The sequence below is a fragment of the Pteropus vampyrus genome, unplaced genomic scaffold (assembly GCF_000151845.1).
Source record: "Pteropus vampyrus isolate Shadow unplaced genomic scaffold, Pvam_2.0 Scaffold147, whole genome shotgun sequence".
Lineage (NCBI taxonomy): Eukaryota > Metazoa > Chordata > Mammalia > Chiroptera > Pteropodidae > Pteropus > Pteropus vampyrus.
This window is the reverse complement of record NW_011888928.1, coordinates 647,742-672,207: the sequence shown is the minus strand read 5'-3', so window position 1 is coordinate 672,207 and position 24,466 is coordinate 647,742. Positions and strand designations below refer to the sequence as shown.

The following is a 24,466-nucleotide window of genomic DNA, read 5'->3' as shown; positions in this document are numbered from 1 at the left end:
TGGCCGCAGAGATACTCCACAAACTCTTGCCTACCCCTCAGCTCTCTGCAGAATGCCCAGTGTCATGCACCCTCCAAGAATCGCAAGTAGAATTTGGGATCCTTCCCTCCCCCACCTCCTGCCCCTTCTTCTTCCTCCATCAAGTCGGCAGACTCCTGGGGATCATTCTTTCCTCCCCAACCCACTCGGCACCAAGTCATCAGCATCTACAGGGCTTTTTGTCCCCTCTCTCCAAGCTGAGCCTTCCTTTCTGCCCCCTTGGCCTGCAGTGTGCTTTAGGTTGGGGTCAGCCAACTATGTGGCCCACAGACCAAATCCAGCCCAATGCCTGTTTTTTCCAATATAGTTTCGCTGGAGCATCATGGCCATACTCATGTGTATACGTGTTACTTACGTGTGCTTTCATCCCACAGTGGCAGAGCTCAATAGTTGCAACGGAGACCGCGCGGCCCACGAAGCTTAAAAATATTTACTATCTGGCCCTTTGCAGACTTTGTAGACCCCTTGGGTTCGGGGATACCGTATTCCCCTCAGAAATGCACAATGATGCAGTTCCCAGCCATGTTTCTGCCTATGACCTACTTATTCCGACAGCTGCCACACACCACGGCATCTGCCTTCTTCCCAACACCATGCTGACCCCACCACTTCGCGGCCCCAAAACCTAAACAGCGTTTCTCCAACTTGGGCCTTTCTCACACTGCCTTCCTAATCTGACACGTCCACAACCCTCCTACGTAGACTCAGTTCATGTTTTTATTTTAAACGCGTTTTTAAACTTAAGTAAAGCAGAAACTTTTATCATCACCCCCCAAAAGCAGAAAATCAATCAACACTTGCCACACATAGGAGGCAACTCTATAAAGAAACATAAGAAACACCAAATTGTAGTACTGATTTCTAGTTGGGTACCACCACGCTGCTCAGGTCGGAAGTCTGCTCTTTGTTAAAAAGAGAAACTAGCAAACATCGACGTGCGAAAGACAGCACCAAATCAAACTTGTCCTCAGAGATTTCGTCAGAACCGAAGGGGAAGTGAGGAGGAGTTACTTTTCTGAGAGACAATGCGATTGTATTTAATGCCAAGTTCACAGACTCTGTAAAATCGGTTCTGAATCCCACTCTCCCGTTCCCTTCGGGGATCCTTCTCCTTCACCCTAAAAACAAACACCACTTTTTCCTCTGTGCACTTAACATGCGAAAGTGAAATAAAATTTTTGGAATTATTCGGCAGAGAGAGAGAGAAAGATCTCAGAGCTGAAAGACCTTGAATTAATTAAGCAAAACTGTCCTCAATGAAGACACCATCTTTGAACCCATCTGGCATGACCCAAAACAGGTCTGGAGAGTGCAGGAGAAAGACCCTTTGGACAGCTCAAATCTCACAGAAGAGAAAATCCAAAAGTCTCAGAAAACCCCCTTAATACAGCCTGCGAGGTTATTTATTCCCTAAGAGGAAAGGTTTTTACAGAAAGACCATCCACCTAAAATTTGTCTTCATTTCCCTAAACTATCAAGTGCCCTCATCCACCAAATACAAGTGCTAGGACCTCAGGCACAAAGCTTGCCCCAGTTTCATTTACTGTGGTCATTTCCTCGGAAACAGACCTGCCCAACCCAAACGCACAGCGCCTACCCCGCACCAGGTCAGCAACAGAACCCTCTGTCCAAACACAGTTTCGTGTGGGGCCCCAATAAATAAAACGGATGCAGCAGGACCTCGAATAACATCGTTTCGTTCAACGTTATTTCTATTATAACATTGACGAGATGCCGTTAAGAACCACTCGTTTCTGTCAATGAGCCTACGGTGACGTTGGTCTCATCACTTGAAAGTTGCAAAAAAACCTACCCACAACGCGAAGTGAGAACTTACTGTACAAGCAAACACTGATCAGTTTGGAGAGGCATCTGAGACTGACCTGCCCAGCCACGCCCTCACCCCCCACTGACCCACCCAGGGCACCCCCAGGGATCCCTAAGGATCCACAGTAGTTTGAAAACCACTGCCATTGAAACCCTTATAGTCCTCTCTGAGAAAAAGGCTTCCCCTCCGCCAGTGTGGGACGTGAGAGCAGCATTCACCCACCAGGGGGCAACATACCAGAGCCTTGGTTGGAGCCTAAGAGAATGGAGGAGGGCGTCTCCCTGGAGCCAGAAAGGTCGAGGGTCTAGAAATACAAAGAGAGAGAGATGGACTCAAGGCACTGGGGCCAATGTAGCCCCCAGGGAAGCCCAGGGATCCATGGGGGTGCTCGTTTCTTCCCCCCAGGCACCTTCGTGCCCTCTGCCTGCTGCGCTCAGGCCGGGGAGGCCAGGTCAGCTGGGGTGGCCCTCTACCTATGCTCTGTCCCCAGACTGAACAGGTGGAAGGACAGCACTGGGGTGGCCCCTTACTCCACCCTGTAGCCACAGCTTCCAGAACATTCACTATTTCCTCAACCTCCCTCACTGATCTATCCACCCTCCAGACTTTTACCATATCCAAAAAAGGAAGTATATTACTCCGAAATTATATTAATTCATTTTTATTTCACACTAACCTCTAACTAGGCCATAGTATCAATAAAATCAAAGGGTGCTGACTGATGAAATAATAACTTTTTTTCCCTAATACACACTGGAATAAAAACATAAAAGGTATCCATGTGCCACCTAAAATAATGTTTGCATGCGATCCATCCATGTCACAAACCCCGCACACAGAAACTAGAAGGCACCATCTTCACTGTCCGATATGGGGGCCATAACGCTGTGACTGTGAGCACTGAAATTGATTGAAATGCAATTACAATGTAAAATTCAGGTCCTCAGTCACATTACCAAGATTCAAGTGCTCAGCGGCCACAGGTGTCTGGCGGCTACCACGCCGGACAGAGCAGACACCAAACACGCTCCCCGTCACGGAAGGTTCTGCTAGACAATGCTGTTCTGAACTTCGAGAGTCGCCAGGAAGCAGCTGCCAAGTCACACCAATGTCCACTTGGGCTCCACGGTCCTCTGCCCCTGCCCGCAAGCCCACCGGTAAAAAGGAACCCCGCCTGCTAGGACGGTCACCCCCGCCTGCAGCCTGACTGCCCCGCCTTGACGACACACACACCTACTACAGTGGGGCGCTTTCGGGGGCGGCCGGCATGGGGACAGGTCCTGAGACTCTGCCTGGCCCAAAGGGTTGGAGTCACTGGCCAACGGCCTGCGGATACTCACCGAGCCACTGTCCTTGCTTTTCTCGGCAGACGGCTCCTTCTCTTTCGAGGCGCTGGCTGTGTCCGAAGGGGCTGCCTGTGTGCTGGAGGTACTCCCCTGGGATGACTTGTTTAGTGTTTCTGTGTTCACCTCGGAATCTGCTTCCTGCTGAGGGGCGGTAGCTGGGGGCGAAGGAGGGAAAAGCCACGGGTGAGCCGAGTGGGACGGTTCCCGGGCCGGCGGCGGAGGCCCGCTCTGCACGTGGCGGCTCCAAAGCTCAGTCAACTCACGACTCAACAACCAGGGCCCAGTGCAGGCCCCAAGCAGCCAGACCTCCACAGCCTTCCAGAAGCTGGAATTCCAGACCGTGTGTGAACTGTTAATTTTTACAGCAATTCATGTCTTATTAAAGCATTGTGGAGATGAAAGCGCGTTCACAGAACAAACGCAGGTCATCATCAAGAGCCAGCTACTGTGGATCTAGAATTACTCCCTTCGTAACTTCTGGTCTCAGATCTATTTCAGCCCTATGGAACCACTTCCTTCTGAGGCAAGGAGTGGGGACCCCATGCGGAAAAGCAACATGACGTCTGTCAGAGAGAGGCATGCAGCGCCTGGAGACGGAAGAAACTTGGACAAACTGAAAAACAGGGCATTCAAGAGAAATTTCAGGAGGATGGACATTACGACGTCGCAACGAAAGGAAAGCTGAGGGACGATCCGGCCACGCTGTCGTAACACAAAAGGGTCGCCAGACACTTTTTTTGGCAGAACTTAGGAGAATTTAACTCCGCTACGGAAAGAGATTTAAGAAGACATCTCCCTTACACGTCCAGAATGAACCCTTAAATACGATCCAGATGCTGCAATTCTTTATATCTAGGATGTCTGTATGTGCCCCAATAAAAGTAAATTACAAAACTCTAAAAAAAAAAAAAAACCCACAACCACCAAGACATCTCCCTACGGAAGGTTAAAGGACTCTGCAACGTATGGCTTAAAAATGACTTTTTAAAAATAATAAAATAACAGAAGATCAGTATAGAGCTGGAGTTGGCAACCTAGCGCCACCTGTTTCTGTAAATAAAGTTTTATTGGAACGCAGCCACACCTGCCATTTATATAGTGTCTGAGGCTGCTCTGGCCTTACACAGAAGAACTGAGCAGTTTCGACGCACCACATGGCCCACAAATCCTAAAATATTCATTCTCTGGACTCTTTCGCAAAAAGAGTTTGCCAACCCTGGCCTAGAGAGCGTCTCTCAAACTTCTTCATTTATACGACACCTTTGAAAATTTTGCCCGTCTAAATATAGACATACTACACAGTCACATTATTTTGTTATTTTAATTTAAATAGAGCCTTTAAAATGGAGACTTTTAATTCTAAGCATATAAAGCTAATATCGTTTGCCACAAGTAAAAGCTAACTGAAAACATTACTTTTAAAACGTTATTAATAAATTCTAACTAGACAGCGTTTCCAGCTGGAGTCTCCTGGCCTGAGACCCGAGACCTGCTCTGCTTTGTGTTAGTTAGAAGAGATCACAGATTAGTTCCACACCAACACTCCGTTAAAACTACCACTAACGTCTGCAGTTATTGCCAATGCTGCGGGGCGGGGCGGGGCGGGGCCACAAAATGTCCCCCCCGCTGAGAACCACTGCAACTCACAGGAAACTCCATCGTCTGGGCCGTCCTTACAAGCCCCGCCCTTTGGCAAACAATGCAAGGGAGACCAGAGGTTGAAAACTCCTGCACCTCCGGCCTCGGCCACGTGCAAAAGCTGACGTCGCATGTGTGAGAGGGACAGCTGTTTGGGAGGGAGCGTGGCGAGGGGCTGGGCAAGCCACCATCGCCGCGCCAGCCCACGAGGGCGCCCACACCCACCCCGCTGCAGCCAGGGCCGGAGACGTCCCGCGTGGCCGTACCTGACTGGGTGCAGGATTTCATGTGCTCGGGCCAGTGGGCCTGCTGGCACGGGTAGTCGCAGTAGCTGGTGTTCCAGCAGCAGTAGAAAATGGCCTCCTTCTTGCAGTTGGCACACCACTGCTTCTTCTTCGTCTCGTCCACCGCCTGCTGCTTTTCCAGCTCCAGCTGCTTCTTCACCTCGGCGATGAGCCGGTCCCGCTCCTGCTCCAGGCTCTGCCGCATCTCAGCCATGGTCAGCTCTGACGGAGGAGGAGAGAGCACGCCGGCTTCATCCCCCGTCCCCCAGTGCAGGGCGTGGGGGGTGTCCAAATGGATCCTGACACAGATGTGAGCTGTAGCTCGGAGGTGCTTCAGCTGGGTACCCCGCTGGGCTGGTAACACAGCCCCCCCCCAAGCCCCGGTATCTTCATCTCTAAAAGGGGCACTCATCACACCGACCTGACTGAGCTGTGTTAACAGCAAGTTAAGGTAAACGAGAGGTATCTCAATTAATGACACAGCAATCACAGGAGCCCCTGGGTGCTTGGTTCTGTGGGAAGCCTCCAAATAAAGCCTCAAACCAATTTCCACTCAACTCAATTTCAATTTTGTCCTAAGTAGAAGCCTTTTTTTTTCCTATCAAACACTTATATGCAGGCACAATTCTGAGCACTTTATAAATATTAACTCGTTTATATCTAGGATGTCTGTATGTGCCCATGAGGTAAGGACTACTATAATGCCCCTTTCACAGATGAGGAAACTGAGGCACACGGCTAATAAGGGCAGAGCTGGGACCAGAACTCAGACTTGCTTTCTTTTCAGTGTGTTTAGTGGCAATGGATCCAGCCTACCAGAGGGTGCTGTGGCCGACCGTTATGCTGACAGACAGCTGTCAAACTGCCCCCTCTCCTGAGATCTCTCTCATTTTACTTGAGACATCTGCAACTCACCTGGGAGCGACCTGCACACTGAAATAAATGGTTTCTCCATTCCTTAAAATCCTCTTCCTGAAATTTAAAAAGGGACCCTTCAAAACAGACCAGTAAAGAAAATCCACAAGTATTTTTTTCCAAATGTGCAGTCACTACTTAAAAACAGAGACCGCATAAAAATAGATCCTTTGACTTTACTAGAAAAACAAGAAGAAGCAACAACATCCAAATAAACATCCCACATGGTGACAAGATAGAGAACAGCGGGCTCCTCTTCTGTCGGCTTCATGAGAATTTGAGTTTACAACATGTGATTTCAACATATACCACCGGTGAGCAAGTGGGCACACCTGGGCATGCCTCCCTAACAAAAGAGAGCCTATGGTTTCCAGCAGCCTATCTCTGGGGCTGCTATTACATGAGGGTCTGAAACAAAGTTGCTCTATCTGTGGGGGCAAAAACCTGCAACAATATTCACACAGAAGGGTAGCCAGTCTAACCCAGCGACCGACAATGCAGTTTTTGGGACGCAGAGGCAGTATTCCAGAATTTGTTCAAATACTTAATATTCAATGGTTAGGAGGGCAAGTCTGGACTTGAATCATGGCTGTGTGACTTTGAACAACTTCCATAACATGTCCGTGCCTCGGTTTCTTCATCTGAAAACCAGGGTGAGAGAGAGAGACCCCTTTATCATAGGGTTTCTGGAAGAATTATTTAATTCATGAAAAAGCATTTAAAACAGTTCCTGGCCCGAAGGTAAGAGTTCAATAAGTAGGAGCTGCCATTACCCTCATTACTATCATTTTGTTGCTGATGTTGATATTTTGAAGAGAGTGTTTTTTTACACCTGGTTCTGTACCTGCTTTTATACCTGGCTTCCCCGGGTTGGCCTCTCCAGGAGTCTGTGGTCTCCCTAGCCTACTTTTGACTCAATTCCCATCGGGGCCTGACTCCAGAGGTGCGACGAAGTTCACGTCCATAACCTTTCTCGGTGCGTTTTGCCGGGCCTTACCCAAGTTGTGTTTCATTTCGGACAGCTCCTGCTGGTGCAGCCACTGAAGCTTCTCAATCTCGATCCTCAGCCTGCGGATCTGTAGCAGAAGAGAAAGACTTAAATGGTGCGTCTGAAAAATAAGTATGCAAAACATAGATTGTATAAACATTTTTTTCAAAAGGCATGTCTGGGGGCCCTTCACCAGCAGGGCCCAGAAGCTCGACCTCTCACTGTGAATGAAGGAGCAGACAGCCTGGGTCTGTGCTGAGCCCCCCACAGCTACACTCTAGAGAGACAGGCCAGTGGGTTAACCCGAAGTCACAAGAAATTATTCCAGAAAACTGAATACAAGCAGTCCATCTTTTCTAAGAAATAGTGGCACTAGGAGAAGCCACTTAAAAGTGAAAACGAAGACCAGTGTTTCATAATAAATAACACATAAGATTTTTGATTAAGACTTTGGCCTACAAAAATGAAACTAAAAACAAATAACGATAGCTCTATTTTACCTCTTACCTAAGGTTTTAGGTGGGGACCAGAGCCATTCACTTGAAATTCCAAAGCCTAATATCTCAAAACCAAGGGATATTTTTTGGGGGGAGAGGGGTTTAAGTTCGGGGCCAAATTCATTTGGAGGAGAAAAGAAATCCATCTAAAATGAAAATAAGGTATCCGTCCCCTCTCTCCAGCCCCGTGTTTAAAAATCACAATGTTCTAGCTGGGGAGATGCCGCCCTTCCCTCTTCCTCCACAGCGGCGCCCTGGAGACGCTGGGCTGTCACAACTGGAGGGTGACACTGGCATCTAGTGGGTAGAAGCAAAGGATACTGCTAAACATCCTACGATAGACAGGACAGCCCCTATGACAGAGAATTACCGGGCACAAGTGTCAGCAGAGCTGAGGTTGAAAAACCCTGATTCATCCCACCTCGTGTGAACCATGACATGGTTCACTACAGAATTATGTCCAGTGTGGGGGGCTGCCGCCTATTACTTCTCTCAAAATCTGAACAATTCTGGCATGCATCTCGTAGGACTCAAGATTTCAAGTGAAACTTTATGGACCCACACTTTCAACTGTGTGCTTATTCTTAAAATGAACAACTAAAGAATAAAGTTTGGCGGGGAGCTGGGGTGGGAGGTTTTGCGAAAGCAACATTTTCCCCTCTTGCTTGACGTTCCCAGCATAATCAGAAAGAGGGTCATATTAGCAAAAATATCCAAGGTGATTCACTGATTTCTTGGGGGACCTCTTTTAAACCTTTATACCCACATTGTACACTGTCGAAGGCCTCTCGGGGCACGTTCTTGAAGCTTTTCTTCTTCACCCGAGGGCCAGCCTAACCCTGCCAGGCCCTCGTTGGTCAATGGCTTTACATGGGACTGCCACAGTTCTCCATCGCTGGTATAAAAAAAGTCCAAACTTACAGAGATGACCAAGGAGCCAATTTTACATTGAGCAAAAAGAACTCGTTTCCAGTTTCAGCAGTGGGTTAACAACTCAGGCTCTGGTTTGGGCTGTTTTATGAGAAGGGGACTGCTCACGTAGCTCGGGCATGTCTCTGCAGCATCAGCCTTCTGGCTCAATGAAGAAACACCCTCACCAACAAGCCCCATCGGCCCAGCAGGCCTAGCGACCGGAGCCGGGGCCCCAGGACTGGGGCGGGGGGCAGGGTGGTCCTGGAGAAGCTTCCTCACGACACCATCCCACAGCAGCCCACAAAACACTCTTAGCAAATAGAGAATGAACGTGTCGTCTCTGACCTCGGCTATTGTGCTTCCAGCAGTGTTTTTAGAAAGGTCGTTATATATTTCTGTCATCGTTCCTTTTATCGCATCCATCATCTGAAAGATAAAAACAGAAACAATTCAACTGATCGCTTCTCTGAGGCTTTTCTAGATAACATGCATCTAAACTCTAGCTGCATAAAAGCAGTGGGTCCCCACTGGTGGGGGAGGGGGAGGGCATATTCCTGGCATCGAGTGGGTAGAAGCTGGGGGTGCACCACCGTGCACAGAACAGCCCCCACGACAAAGGATTACCCAGCCCAAAATGTCACAGGTGCCGAGGCTGAGAAACCCTGATATAAACCAGAAGGGTCACCCACAAGTTCTCTGTTTCCCATTCTGAGAGCAGCTCACGTCGTTTCTACAGCCACAAGCTGAACTAGAGAGGCTGAACTAGGCCCCAGATGTGTTTTGTGTAGGTAGCACAGCACAGTGGGTTCAAAGGAGGGATTGTTATATTGTGTAGCTGTTGTTTTTCAATTCTTTCCCCTTAAAAAAACAGTTTCATTGCTATACCATGTAATTCACCCATTTAAAGTGTAAAATTCAATGGCTTTTACCATATTCAGAGTTGTGTACCCATCACCACCACCAATTCAGAACCTTTTCATTACCCCTAAAAGGAACTCTACTCTCCCTACACCTTCACACCCCCCTCAAAATCCCCATTGCCATCCCCCAGCCCAACAACCACTAATCTGCTTTCTAACTCTATAAATTTGCTTAATCTAGAGATTTCATATAGATGGAATCAGACAGTATGTGGTCCTCTGTGACTGGCTTGTCTGACTTAGCATAACATTTCAAGGTTATCTGTTTTGCAGGGTGTGTCAGGACTTCATTCCTTTTCATAGACCAATACTAGAGTTCATTGTGTGGATGTAGCTGGTTTGTTATTCTAATGCCTTTGATCAGGACACTGCCTTTCCAGTTTGTGTAGCTATCTGACCCACGTGGGCATCAGCGAGCTTGTGACACGGGCTCAGGTCTACCCAGCAGGCACCCAGGTATCTGATGACCGAATGTACTCACAGGATGAATTTCTCTCCTACCTCCCCCTGGCTGGCTGACTGCTCCCCGCATCACAAGAGAAAGAGAGGACAGGAGACCAAACTAGGGCTCAGGCTCGGCCTTGCTACTGCCGAGCCTCCCCTGCGTTTTGCAGCCCGAAGGCAGGACAAAGAGCGCTCTCGTATCTGATGTCCCAGATGTGTCCCCACCACTACCTCTTACCACCCACACTGTCCGAGCCTCGTTTCCCCATGCAGAAAGCAGGGATAACAACAGCGCCCCCAGGTGGGGTGTGCACAGGGACTGAATAAGAAAAATCACATGAAGGCTATGTGGTTCAGTGCCCGCTGCAGAACAGGTGTCCATAAAGAAATACCTGTTCGTCTTTTACAGAAAAATTTACATAGGTATGTAATTGTGAAACTACTGCCAAACCCCCAAACGGTAACCCCAACTTCACCCTCAAATGGGGGGAAAATGAGTAAAATAAAATATCTGTCGCTCCTTGCTTATTGTGGGGCCACCCTGGGACGCTGCCAGCAAAAACAGTGTGCTTTATGCAGCTTTACGGTCAGTCATTCTGCCTGGGCCTCCTTACTCCACTGCACCATCCACGTCAATTTAAAATATTAAAATGAAATTGCTTAAAACTTTAGAAAATGAATGAAATATAATACGTTCCTAACGCCATGGTTACATTCCATTCTAAAGAAATCATCAATTTGTGGACCGACTTTCACTCTTCCTTCCAAATATAGCAAAGAACTCGATGTTAATAAAGAAAGTCTTTCTGCCAAAACACACAAATCTGGGTCTTCAACTCGGGATCACCTCGGAGACAGGAAAGTTCATCAGCTCTAAAAATATGTCACCGTGCTCATTTTCTTAACTGCAAAGAAAATGTCTAATGAAAAATGTTCCATTCTTCGATTTTGCTGTGAGGGGAAAGGAGGAGGCAGAAAGTAACAATAAAAAATGGTTTACAGGAGCTACGAAAAACGGCTCGGTGCAAACCACCAGCCAGATCCTGGCCTCGCTTTTCTCATCTGTAAAGAGACAGCTGGGACCAAATCAAACAGAAGGTGATACAAGGCTCAATTTGCAAGCAGAACAAGAGACCATTTAGGCAATTCCAGATAACTCCTTATATCAGTAATGAAAAAATCACTCCCCTTTACTTCTCTTGAAATCCTATAGATCGTATTAGAAAACCTCAGTTTGGTGCCAGGAAACGCTCTGATGATACTCTCTCATTTTAACAAAAGGAACGGACAAGGAACAGTATCTGATGAGGTTAAACGTCATTTTAAGTTATGTCAATTTAAGTAAAATTTCATTTAAATAAAAGTATTAAGTCAATACTAGTTCAGGTGGGGAACAGGTAGGCAAAAAATAGGATGGCAAAAAATAACTGACACCTGAATCTTCCTATTGTGAAGCTTGGGGACTCTATGACAATTCCTGCATTGGAGTCAAAAGAGGGACAGGCATACTAAACAAGAGACAAAGTTATCCCCCAAGACAAGGTTCTGATTATCTCTTCAGCCACACTGAATCTCAAGTAGAGTTGCTTAAAAAAGGCACGTGCAAAAAACAATCAGAATGTGGACACTGGACTTCTGTGGTCAGCAGGCTGCATGTGAATTCACAAACCAGTTCAAAGCCACTGTCTAGATCCTGGCTGCTGCCACCCAAACCTCAGCTCGACCATTCACTGTGTGACAAGTCGCATAACCTCGCTGGGCCTCAGTTTTCTCACCTATAAAATGGGGGCGATACCAGTAGCTATCTCATCAATTTGTCGTGAAGATTAAGTAATATACAGAAAGCACTGAGAACAGTGTCTGGCCCAGAGTAAAAGCCATGCAAACATAAACTATCACTAAGTGTCATCGTACCTGGTATGACAGACAGACTAGACTCCAAGATGGCTGGCCTGGCAACCTACTTCTAACCAACAGAATGTGGTGAAGGTAATGGATGGGGGCTCACTTCTGTGCTTAGGCTGTGTAAGATGGTAACTTCCATCTTGCTGGTAGCCTTTCTCTGTCACAGACTTCAATGAAGCAAGTTGCCATGTTGGGAAGGCGTACGTGGCAAGGGAGAAGGGTGGACTCCAGCCAACAGCCAGTTAGGAACTGAGGCCCTCGAGGCAGTGACCCCTGCCAACCATCACCTAAGTGAGCTTAGAATGGGTCCTTTCTCGGTCTTCAGATGAAATCTCAACCCCAGGAGACACCATGACAGCAGTCAACCAGAGGTCCTGAAACGGGGACCCAGCTCAGCCACGCCTGGGCTCCGGACCCATGGAAACTATGAGGTAAGAAATGTGTGTTGTTTTGCTACGTTTTGGGGTAATTTGTGAGGCAGAAAGAGGAAACTAATACACCTAGATAGAAGGATTTTAAAAATCACCAAAAAAATTATATATCTATGTCTCACACTATCCAGTACTAAAAACGGTTACACCTTTAACATGATATAGCAACTCTTTATCATAAGACTTCAAGAATTCTGGAAACAACTATTTTCACCCATTTTCTCTAAAAACCTGAATAATTTACTCATTTAGTAACTAACTGGTAATTTTCACAATAGTAAAGAGGAAATTATTATTATTACCTACTTACTAGTTTGCTAAATGCTTAAATTATTACTCATTAGCTACTATGAATAGCTACTGATAGTAATAAGCTCAGTGATGAGAAGTTAGGGAACAACACGCACTTAATCAACGACCCTACACCAAGCACCTACTATGTGCCAGGCATGGTTCTAGGCCCTGGCAGTGAGCAAAACAGACCGAATCCCATCCTTGGGGAGCTGGCATTTCTGGGAGTTACTTACTGCCGAGTAAGGGCACTGCACGTCACTCCAGAGCACTCTCTTGGCGGTGAGAACTGCAAGTTTTCTTAGCCCAAATTCAACCAATGAGCATAAAATCACTTGGCAAATTAAGAGAGAAAAAGAAAGAGCCCGCACAGCGAACACTGCTAGTGAACAACACACGGCGAGAACCTGGCCCGCCGTGCCGCTCGACAAGGACTACGCCTCGGAGGACGGGCCATCCTGGTCCCTGGGAAAACCTAGGTGTGGACATCACACCTTATAAGTGTCACGTTTAAGCCCCTATCATTTTTATTCTCCATCGCTTCGAAAAGCAAACCAACCCTTAGGCCTGCTATTAACTAAGAAAGGAAAAGAAATTTGTTCCAGCACTTAGGGAAAATCTGTCTTAAAGAGGGACGTGCGTTCTGAAGCCTAAGTGTCATTCTGTGTCACTGTCCTGTTATGTACTGACTTTAGAAGCTAAGCCCTCTCGGCGTAAGAGTCAGTCTAGAATAGTCTACACTTCCAACATAGAGCCGAAGGAAGAATTAGTCTTAGAGACCCTCAATAAAAACAGCGTCTTCTCCCCTCAACACCCGCTAAAGCCTGCGAGGTCATGACCCTCACAGTCCCCTAAGGAAGCTGGTGCTCCGACAGCCCGCCAGGCGCCTGCCGGCACTCACTTTGCTAGTGTACTTGGCTATGTCCGCGGCGACATCAGCAGAGGCGGTGGCGATGGGCAGGTCGGCGCTGACGGAAGATGCGAGGGTGCTCGTGGACCCCGAGCTGGTGACCAGGGGTGACGACTGAGTGCTGGTCACCAGGGTGATGGTGGAGGTGGACGGGCTCTGCGTGATCTCCTTCTGTTGGACAGCTAGGAAAGCAAAGTGTCCTGGTCACCCCACTGCTGCGAGAAGGGCCAGTCCCAGCACAAAGCCATGGTGAGGGAGTGAAGCCCCAGATCTTAGGCCCTGGGAGCTTTTCCACGTTCAGGTGACAAAGATTTTCTCCTTGACCAAATATCAGCCAGGCTCCTCCTCACTTAGCCTCGACTATGGTGTATAAAGACTTAAACACCAACGTAGCTTCTAACAGCTCAAGGCCACACCCCTGGGGTGACCCCAGTCCCCTTTAAAGTGTCTGCCTGAGAAAACTCAAGGCCACTCAAAGAACTGACTGTTCAGGAGAATATCTAAAGAGGGGGCCCCTGTCTCCAGCTTCTAGGGGAAGTCAGAAGCTGAACTCCGATAGGCGTCAGTTAGCAAACCCCGGTGGGTTTCACATGGACCAGCCATCTTCCCACTTTTGTAAATTTTCACATCCCTGACTGTTGTCCCACCCACCCTCCCCGCTTGCTATCACCTCATTCTCCTTTTAAAACACCCCGTCACCTCTGTACAAATCAAAGTCGACTTCAGTTTACACCAGACTTTTTTCCCTATGTTAAAAGTCCGTTACTGAATAAATTCTGTCCTTATCACTTTAAGTAGAGTCCAGCTTTGTCTTTGACACGAGAAAACGTGGAGATGGAGAAACACACCATCAATGAGCCTCTTCTTGCCTAAGTTCTTCTGGGGAAGGTTCAGAATGCTTATAGGGTATAAAGACAGAAGACTGGAACCAGTCATCCCAAATCTCAGAATCCTAGATTCAGTTCTGTCCCACCAACTCTTGAAAAAGGGTGATCAAGCCAGCTGTACTCCACCCTATTCGATCTTTCAGCCTTCCCTCTCCCCAATCTTTGAAGGGTTTCGTTGGGGGGCCAATTCAAGATGTGGCTGCCTTTCGACCTCCTATTCTGCGGCTACTCTGAATTCAGAGTCCTACTCACTAGGTACACTCACTACTTGAAAGCTTCAGTCAAGGAGTCCAACCTTCAAGGACTCAGATGCATGTCTTCCCCACGGACGAGACCTGCATCAGTGCACACAGGAGCTGGGCAATGGCTACCCATCAGATGAGCACTTTCTCCGCCCCCTCGTCAGCTCCAGACCAAGCCTCCTGCACGGCTGGTGGGGATTTGGACTTTGCAACTTTAGCACCCGGTTCTCAGTGCCGGCTCTTCTTGTGGATGTGGCCAATCCCCTGTCACTGAGAAAGGCTTTGCTACTGACTTCTCGCCTCATTCTTTCCAAAATAATGGCCAGAGGTTCACAAGGGTGCACAAGGAAACAAATACAACAGTATGCACTGCAGCACTGCTTACAACAGGGAAAAACTGGAAGCAACCAAAATGCCCATCCGTAGGGGAATATTTTAAATAAACTATGGCATACTATGCAGCAGTCTAAAATAAGATAGAGCTGTGTGTACTGACATGGACGGACCTCCAAAACATGCTGATGGGTGGGGGGAAAAAAATGGTACCATTTTCATGTTTTAAAAAAGGAAAAAAAAAAGGAGTATTGTAATGGAGAGTCATATATATAAATATATATGCGTACGTGCATAAAAAAGGTTTCACAGTTAACAGTGGCCACTGAGAAAGGGAGGAGGATAAAACGGAAGGCCAATCGGGACAATTGCATAAATTGGGACAAATTTTGCATAAATATCTTGCCCCCTTTCCAAGGAGAATATATGCATGTATCATTTATAAAATGAAAAAAAAAAAATTAAAAGTAAAAAATCAGGTTACAAAACGATTTCTAAAAGTAATGCCAAGTGGAATGAGTGAGGCCTTCAGGGTACAAATGGCCACGAAACAAACGGGAACTAAAAAAAGAAAAAAGAAAAAGGAAAAAGAAAAGAAAAGAAAAGAATGGTTTTTCTCCTGTCGATGTGGCAAAAAAAGGGACCGGACGCCACGGAGAGCAGAAGGGGAGGCTCGGTACCTTTCACAGCCTGTCTGGTCTGATATCTCGTCCCCTGGGAAGACTGAGGCTGCTGCTGCTGGTTTTGCTGCTGCTGCTGCTGCTGCTGGCGCTGCATCTTCTGCATGTGCCACTTTTGGGAGGACGTTTGAAACTTACTTGATGAGTTCCACACGACCCGCTGCACGGCCGGCGCAGTCTCCTTCGGTAAAAGCGGCCTCTGCTTTTTCACCGGGCTCCCTGTGGCGGCGGCGGCTGGGGCCGTGACCGTGGACGTGGTGCTGGTGGTGGCCGTGACACCAGCCGTGGGAGTTTGGGAGGACGAGCGGGTGAGGACCGGCGTTTCGGGGGGAGACTGGCTGCCTGTCGTCGTGACCGGTGGCGCTTTAGCTACAACTGAAGCCAACGCAGGGAAAAGCAAACAAAGAAAAAGCGGATTGGATTCAGGTTCGCCTGCAGGGTCTCCCGGCCAGCAAGTTCTGGGGGAAACAACCCGGGTCCAGGTACGTCCCCAAAATTTGCTCCCCCCCCCTACATATTCTCACCTTATTTACTTAGCATCTTCTATCTCAGCTATCACAGCCTCCTCTTGTGAGCACCTGCTCACATCTGGACATGTCAAAGCCTCTGGGGAAAACGGGGTGAACCAGACCCAGCCCGTGCCCTCAAGATGCCCGTGAACTTGAGGAGGAGGCAGTGCACGAACAGTCACACTACCAGTGTCCTGTCTTCTGAAGTCAGAATTGGGTGGACACTAAGAGAAAGACCCAGCCAAAGTCAATACAGGAATTAAGAGAAACCCTCTGGCTAGAGCGTGTACCCCAAAGAAACGGATGGGTTCCCAATGGCCGAGGCACCGAATAACATTAAATCATTCAAAACCAAAAGTGTCCCTTTAACCTCGTTTGAGTCCCTCCAGGACAAAGTCTCAGCCTGGCAACCCGCGCCTTGACGCCTAACACTAAATGGGATTCCACCCCAAGACCAGAACCTTCCAGACACGATGTATTATCTAGAATTTGAGGGGCTTCCTTTGGATTTTATTTATTCTTGCGATAAATGTATTACAGGTATAGCAAGCAATACTGGTTTACCTATTGTGTGATGGTCAAGTGATGGAAAATGGGTTTCATTTTTTTTAAAGAGTAAGTCGTTTCAAATAAAAATACTAAGTCAATAACTATATACAAGCAGGACTTGAGAATGGCAAAGATAATGAACATGAATGCCTCAAGTTTGGAGAAAGCTGCTTTACGGAGTAGGTCTTCTGGGAGGAGCTGGGCCATGGGGGTGGAGGTTTGGGTTTCACCAGGCAGAGCTGAGACTCTGGAGGGAAATAGCATTAGCCAAGACATGTTTAAACAGGGAACATTTCGGTGAGTGAGGGAGGCAGTGAGCAAGGGGGGCCGGAAGGCAGGTTAGAGCCAGAAGCACTGAGCGGCACAGACAGGGGCAACAATGTGAGGGCTTGTTTAGAGAACAGGGGTCAGTTATCGCTGGCAAGGTGAGCCTCCCCACAAGGATCACACACTAAGCACAGCTGCAAGTCAGCACCCCAATCGTAGATGATGTGCTTGGATATCAAACTCCTTTTAATGAAGACTCCGCCCGTCTTTCCAGATTTGTAACTCCTAGAAAAGACCTGAGTCTTGATTATTCTAGGGAAGATTTTCAGTGAGCTGTGGGTCTTGGAACACCAAGGAAATGGAGAAGGAAAGACAAGATGACTTTTCTGACAAGGGAGGCTTTCTTGGTGCTTATTGCATCTGGCTGGCCCTCCTGCCCCTCTGGAGAGGAGAGCTCAGCCAAGTTCATGGGCAAGGGTATGGGGTGGGACAGGAAGGGGAGCTCTTCCTGCAGTGAGGAGCCTCAACCCTTCCCCAGGACAACCTGCCGAACACTGGATAGAGAACCTGCCCCTTTCAGGGGCGCAGGTAGCTTTGAACCTGGCCCTTCTAAGAACCCACAGAGGGAATGGTCTCCAGGTAGGGTTCCTAACCTGCAGAAGTACCTTCAATACCATCTTCTTTTCTGCCATGTGACCTAAAAATACACTATTATTACTGATTAGCTAGCCTAGTCTCCGCCTCAGTCCAAGGGCAACCACAAAAAGATCCTTTTCTCTCTCTTGATCTGTAAAAGCAAACGGCCAGCTTTGCATATTGCTCTGCAGGAATCACGCCTAGCCCACTTTTCCAAGTAAATAACTGGCATTTGCAATCTGAAAAGATTCTACGCCCAAAACACTCTTTGGGGGTTATCATTCAGACACTAATGTATTTGAATTTCTAGGGGATTCTGATGGTTCATGAAGAGGAAAAACAAAAGGCTCTGGAAAATTCTGTTTGTTCTAGAAACTCGGAGTATGTCATCAATTACCTATAGCCCAAAAAAGTGTTGCTCCCTGAATGGCCAGCATGCAGATGCTGCCCCCGTCAAATTAACCTACTTATTCCAGAGTTTGGCTACTGTTTTGTATGTAAAATGAGGATTTTTTTTAAAAGTTACCGATGTTACAGGTGAGCACAGGTCTCTAAGTGAGCTCCCTTTGCCTGTTCTGTCATCACTTGCTATTACAAGCTGTTTTAGTATTATGAGGATTCACATTCTATGCATAAGCTGAATTCCTAGCCGAAGGGATGTTAGAGTTCACCAGAGCACACTCTAAAATGCCCTTCGCTTTAATAAATTCATAAAAGCACATCGTTGAAAAGATGCTCTTCTGCAGAATAGGAAATCGGACACGAAGCCTCTTCTTCAAGCCCAAACCATCGTCAGGGGGAGGATCTGGAATTTAAGAATAGTTGGTTTTTCCCCAACCCCTGGGAATCTGCTCTAACTGAATTATATTTTAGAATCATCTTCAGCTTAATCCTCCACCGCAAACTCAGGGCATCCTGGAGAAATTTCCCTCCAACATCAGTGCAAGGAAGAGCTCTGCTTCATGTAATTGACTGGATTTTTTTTTTTTATTGTTTGGAAAATATGAGATCTTTTAAGGCTGGGACCCCAATCCCTGGGCCACGGACCGGACCGGTACGTGGCCTGTTAGCAACCAGGCCGCACAGCAGGAGGTAAGCAGCAGGCGAGGGAGCGAAGCTTCATCTGTATTTGCAGCTGCTCCCCAGCACTAGCATCACCACCTCAGCTCCACCTCAAATCCTCAGGCATGAGACTTTCATGGGGGCACTGGTCCCTGGTGCCAGAAAGATTGGGGACCACTGTTTTAAGAAACTGTGTTTCCTCTTTTGCTCTGACTGCTGGGCAGCTCGGAGCCAAAATGAATCCCAACTTTGCTAACTCTGAAGGATGAAACACTATGTATTTCTGTATACAAACTCTTCCCAGACCTTTCACTATTCTATCGTATTTGCATTTTGTTTCATGATTATGAATTCATGTGAATCTGTCACAAATCCCTTCTGGAAGAGGAAGGAGCATAAAACCAATCAATGAAAAGATCTGTTCCAGAAAGAAGGGGACAGTGTAAATATATTTCAGTATCATTTATAGGAACACTGCCATCTATACCCAAATATTCCCACAAATCTCATGGAATAAATGCTATTCCTACTGTTCTCTGCAACATGAGAGGCGGTCCTTCAAAGCCCATTTTTAGAGCCATCCGCAAATCTAAGAGATGACTCAGGGATGCTGTGGTGGTCTACCCTTCCTGTCTCACTCAAGTGCTCTCTCTCTCCCTCCTGCACATGCAGAGACATGTCAGCCTCGCTTGATGACCTGCAGAAATAAAGGTTCCAGAACAGCTCAGACTATGACACAATCGCAGAGGAAAGATCCTCAAGGCCTGTCTGTGACTTCCCTTTTAAGCAGCCAGAGTATGCCCAGGGGACACAGAATCACATCTTAACTCAAGGGTCTGGTTGAGAAGCTAGCTCCTGTCACAAGTTAGGCATAATCAAAAATTAACCCTGGTGACCCCTTAAGCTACTCACAAAGTACATATGTTTTACGGGGCTATATCGTCTTCATTTACCCTTGGTCAATGTTTCTCCCGGGCCCTCAATGAATTCTTCATTACCTTTCTTGGGCATGTTGGGATCCCCTCACTAACCACTTGCCAAACCAACAGAAAATGTGCTGACTGCTTTGTCAATGGAAAGGACACCCTTCAAATCATTCCCACGTGCCTTCTGAGGGTTTGCTAACATGCCTGGCTGCAGCAGGCCTGTGGACAGCCACTGCTGGTTCAGCCTATAAAACCAGCAACAGAAGCACTGCTGAGACTCAGGCAGTCGTTCTCAACCAGGGGACATTCTGCCTTCCAGGGGACATCTGGAAATGTCAAGACACATTTGACTGCCACAACTGGGCAGGTGCTACCAGCATCCAGTGGGTAGAGGCCAGGGATGCTGCTAAACATCCTCCAATGCACAGGACAGCCCCCACCACAAAGAATTACCTAGCCCCAAGTGTCAGTAGCGCCAGGGTTGAGAAATCTGAGCTCAGGTCAATTAAATCTAAATATGGTGGGTGGGGCAAAAGACCAGTTCAGGCGCACACCACACAACGCTGTGTGGATTTCCAGTGCCCTAAGAAGCACTGGGCATTCTGGCACCACCTACCCACACGGTCTCATATTCTGGTAAGAAAACACACTTTGAGATGCCTGGGCAACATAAGGGGAGGAAAGGGCAGGTAAACTCATCGAGATCTTCAAACTGAACACGCCTAACAATTTCAGCCTTGTCAACTGTCTAAATGTTGACACTTCAAGGAAAAGAGTGAGCATATTGAGTATAAAGAAGCTGCTTAAGCTAAAAATGACTTGATTACTAGAAGCAACTACTACTTCCTAACTTATTATATCCGCACTAAAAATCAACCCCATTGGGTATTGGCCGGGTTCAAGGTGAGGAGGCCCAGTTTAAGTCCCAGTCTTATCAGGTAACCAGCTAGCTAGGTGACCCTGAGTCAGTCAAAGCTTTGTTGTGCCTCCTTTGGTGATGTTAGAGGGTCACATAACTTTTGATACTACAAGTGCAAGGTGTCATGTGAAACCAAATCAAGAAACTGGAAACTGTACAATCACTTACCATCCTGCTTGGGAGACGGTTCTTTGGGTTCCTTCTTATTTTTTCGACCCTCCCGCCCAGAATGGTCTTCTCCTAAATCTATGACAAGTTCGCTCTCTGAATCGGAGTCCAGGCCCAAATGGACTGTGGGGGAATCCGTCTCATCTTTTCCCTTCGGTTTATCTTTTGTGGGATGAGGTGAGGGTTTTGCTTTTTCTGAAAAGTCCTTCTCAGGCTGGGGACTTGGTTTGTCCTTGACTGAACCTGGATCTGCTTTCTCACTGGTTGGCGATGATGTGCTTTTCATTTCTTCTTTAATTTCCACTGGGTTTGCCAGTTTGGGCTTTTTTTTGAGAGCAGATGGCTCTTTGTCCATCTGACGACCTTCTTTGTCTTCGGCGTCTTCTGGCTCATTCTTGGACTTCTGCTCATCATCGCTGATGTACTCACTATCGCTACTGTCTGACTTCTCAGAATCCTCTGAGTCGCTGTGCTCTACGGCCGTATACACGTCTTCTGAGATTTCATTTATGCCTAAATTCAAAAAGAAAACCCAGCATGTGGCGCAGTCACAAAATAAAGAGCAGGACCAAAAACGCAAACATTTTCCACGCCAAATGCTGGAAATAAAAAAAAAATACATTTCAAATCGCATCACATTGGCCTGGTGGGGTCAGCAGGGAACTCATGTTGCCACTGATGACAGGTGACAAAGGGAACTTGTGTTTGGTTTCAGGTATCAACATTCAAAGATGACAGGGGACCAAACGGCATAAATTTTGAATTTATCTGGAGCTAAATCTTTACAATATTGGTAACTAACTGGGATACAGAAAATGGGATGGATGGAAGGAAACATCAGAGATAAGCTGCTAAAACTGATCCATTTTACAGAACAGAAAACAGAGGCCCAGAGAAATCACTTGGCCCAGGACACACAAAAAAAATAAGACAGAGGCAAGGCCAAAACCCTGGGCTCCTGACTCACCACCAGCACCCTTCCCAGGCATTCCCAAAGCATTGAAGTCCTTCCCGCTTTGTGTCCAGGGCACAAAGAAATAAGCCAAAGCTTTAAGGCAGAGGTGGCAACCTCACGGCCCGCAAGCCTGTGACACGTTTTATTTGGGAAGCAGTGGCTGGGCCCGCAGGTGTTTTACTGTTTGTTTTTCATTTTTTAATTTGGAACTTGGTGCCCCATTCACAAATCAGGAAATTTCGCAGAGAAATCAAGATGGCGGGCTTGTGCTGAGAGGCCACCAGCCCCTTTAGGTGAGGGGCACCGTCTCCAGGTGACCCAGTCCCCATCTTGCACTCTGAGCTGATACACAGAGTCAATGTCATTGTGTCTGCTTTGTTCGTGCACTTATAATGGAGCCAAAAGGAAAGTCACCAATTTCCATGTCTCCATCAAAAGGGAAAGACGAAACAGCAGGTGTTTCACATACACACAAACGAGAATGGGCGAAAGCATTATTACTAACAATAGTTCCATTTAACCCACTTATGTCTCCTGCTCCCAGCGATGAATGTCCACAGGCAGTGGGCAAATAATACTATATCTGAAAATTTTGAAAAGATGAAATCCCAAGCAACTCTTACTGCCTTCATTCTAGAGCAGTGGGTCACTATCCTGGCCCAGACACACTGCAAGCAAACTTGCAAAATGACAAGAGCCATCAACATCCCAGAGCACTAGACACCAGCCGAATCTCTGGTGAATTACATCTGCCTCCACCGGGGCGCAAACAAAAACAGAAGTCAAAATATAAAACCCAGATCTGGTATAATTTCTGGGTCGTTGGGCTTGTGCTAGTGTAGCTAATGGTCAGACAGAAAGATGTGTGATAGGAAAAGCTAGGGTACCAGAGCCCAAAGGATATAAACCGAAATCCTGCTCCTCCGCTCTTATTAGCTACGTGACCCTGAATGAGCCTCAATTTCTTCACTGCAAAATGGAACTGATAACACTATCAACCTCCCAGGACAATCTCTGCACAGCGCTTACTTAGCACAGTGCAGGCTGCACAGGAAACGTCAGTAAACCGAAGTATTAAAATCCTCATAAATGATAGCAACAAATCAAGGAGTTAGACCAGCTATGTAGAAGGACCCAAGAGGGATATTTGAATGGCCTGCAAAATTTCATCCCTGCTACTCAATGTCCTAACCGAACAGGTAACCCAAAAGGAATGCTCTCTGCTGACAGCCTGACGACTCCCAGCCACAGCTCCTTGGGCTCTCTCTCCTGAAGCCCAGCTATCCTCCACTTCTTTATTTACTTATTCAATCGATATTCCAGAGCACTAGTGTGTACATAAGACCAAGTACCTTGGAGAAGGCAAACCTTTGTAAGGAACCTCCCTGCCCACAAGGAGCTTCCAGTCTGGGTTGGGAAGGGTACCCCCACACAAAAGACCACTGATGCTTCCCAGCAATCAAGTATCAAGGAGGCCAGCAGATGGGGAGGGCAGTCAGAGGAGACTCCCTAGAGGAGATGACACCGAGCTCAGCCTTAGGGACAGGATTCAGGTAGGCAGCATGAAGGCAGGTAGCACAAGGGAAGAGGAAGGGAGGCAATATGGACAGAAGCAGGTCGGGTCTGCCAGGTGGGGAGGGCCCAGTCTGGAGGGGACAGGTCTGTGTTGGACACAGGTCTGTGTTGGACACTTGTGGGACACACTGCATTCTGACGCCGAGATGCTAACAAGTACTGACAGGGAGCGCAGACGCAAACACAAGAGGCCCCTTCTGCTCCCAAACTGTCTTACAACCTGCACCTCGGGTCTGCAGGCTGCCGCCACCAAAGAAAAAACTCTGAGGAGTTCAAAGAGCCCATCGGAACAATGACCCAGCAAATCTGAACGATTTTGCCATGCGTGGAAATGTATTTTTAGCTGAACAAGCAACTCAAGGTTAAAACAACTGCTCAACGCAGCCAGAATCCAACTTTGATTTCACCCAGGTGGAAACCCCACAAATAACGATGATGATGATAAAAACGAACCGTAAAAAACATACGTACCTAATTGTGCTTTGCAACTCTCTATCGTCTTGTCAAGATTCAGCTGGAACCTGCTGCGGATCTGCCGCTTGGGAGAGATGAGAGGGACGGGGGCGGCCTGCAGCTGGACCGACTCGCTTAGCTCCTTCAAGTCCATCTCAGCCTTGCTTCGATCTGGAAGACATCATCGCACCCTCGTAAGGCCAGGTGTTGGAGGGACGAACAAACAGTGCTCATCATATAGCTTCCTTCTTGTAGACGCACATTTTAGACCATGAGAGTGGGGTGCAAAACCTAAAACGATTTTGTCATTTGTCCCAACAGTATCACCTGCTCAGTGACATGGGCTGACTTGGGAGATGATAGCCCGAGAAAACATTCGGCAGGTTTCGTCAGTCCGCTATACAGTCGCCTGGGTTGCTTTCAATATTTAAAAAAATGCACGGTCCCAGCCAGATGGTTGTCTGTGGAACTCAGCACCATTTGGGATCTCGAAAACCAAAGGTTACAGTAATAGGCTCAATCTCAATTAGCAGATAAAGTGACAGCAAGGCCGGGCAGAAGGTGCTTTCAACTCCAGGCCCAGATCAGAGACGCTCTGTAGAGATGTCAAGCCCCTCAGAGAACACACACTGGTAACGGGGGCCCCAGCTCCTCGTTTACTGCAGAGGCTTCGCTTTTCATTCTTACCTCGCCCGGACCTAGTCTGGAGCTCACGTGAGAAAGAGAGGGCAGGTACCAGAGAGGGAGACCTTCCTTCCTGCCAGCCTGCTGCACCTCCCTTTGGCTCACAGCATCTGAGGACAGGTGACTAGATGAGCCCTGGGTAGTGAATCTGTGTCCTCTCCAGAAGGAGAGAGTCCGAGCTCCTTGCTCTGATCCCAGGCAGGGGCCTCTCTCTGACTGATGATGGCTCAGGCCCAGGGGTCCCGCTTCCACCCAACTTTTGTTGTGGGCTCT

The 24,466-nt window shown here is 47.6% G+C and overlaps 1 protein-coding gene across 42 annotated transcripts in view; it reads right to left on the bottom strand.

Moving 5' to 3' along the window:
- ZMYND8 (zinc finger MYND-type containing 8) overlaps positions 1-24,466 on the bottom strand; it is a 109,874-nt gene that overhangs the window by 5,202 nt on the left and 80,206 nt on the right. For 19 of the 42 annotated variants that reach the window (XM_023536079.1, XM_023536092.1, XM_023536087.1 and 16 more), the window contains 8 exons: positions 23,528-23,680; positions 20,527-21,039; positions 15,491-15,865; positions 13,340-13,530; positions 8,793-8,873; positions 7,048-7,126; positions 5,118-5,357; positions 3,208-3,368 (listed from right to left, as the gene is read on the bottom strand). In XM_023536079.1, coding sequence (XP_023391847.1) covers positions 3,208-3,368; positions 5,118-5,357; positions 7,048-7,126; positions 8,793-8,873; positions 13,340-13,530; positions 15,491-15,865; positions 20,527-21,039; positions 23,528-23,680 — 1,793 coding nt within the window. Of the gene's footprint in view, positions 1-2,104; positions 2,172-3,207; positions 3,369-5,117; positions 5,358-7,047; positions 7,127-8,792; positions 8,874-13,339; positions 13,531-15,490; positions 15,866-20,526; positions 21,040-23,527; positions 23,681-24,466 lie in introns of all 42 variants that reach the window. The other 23 variants (XM_011369287.2, XM_011369292.2, XM_011369282.2 and 20 more) reach the window with 3 other exon arrangements.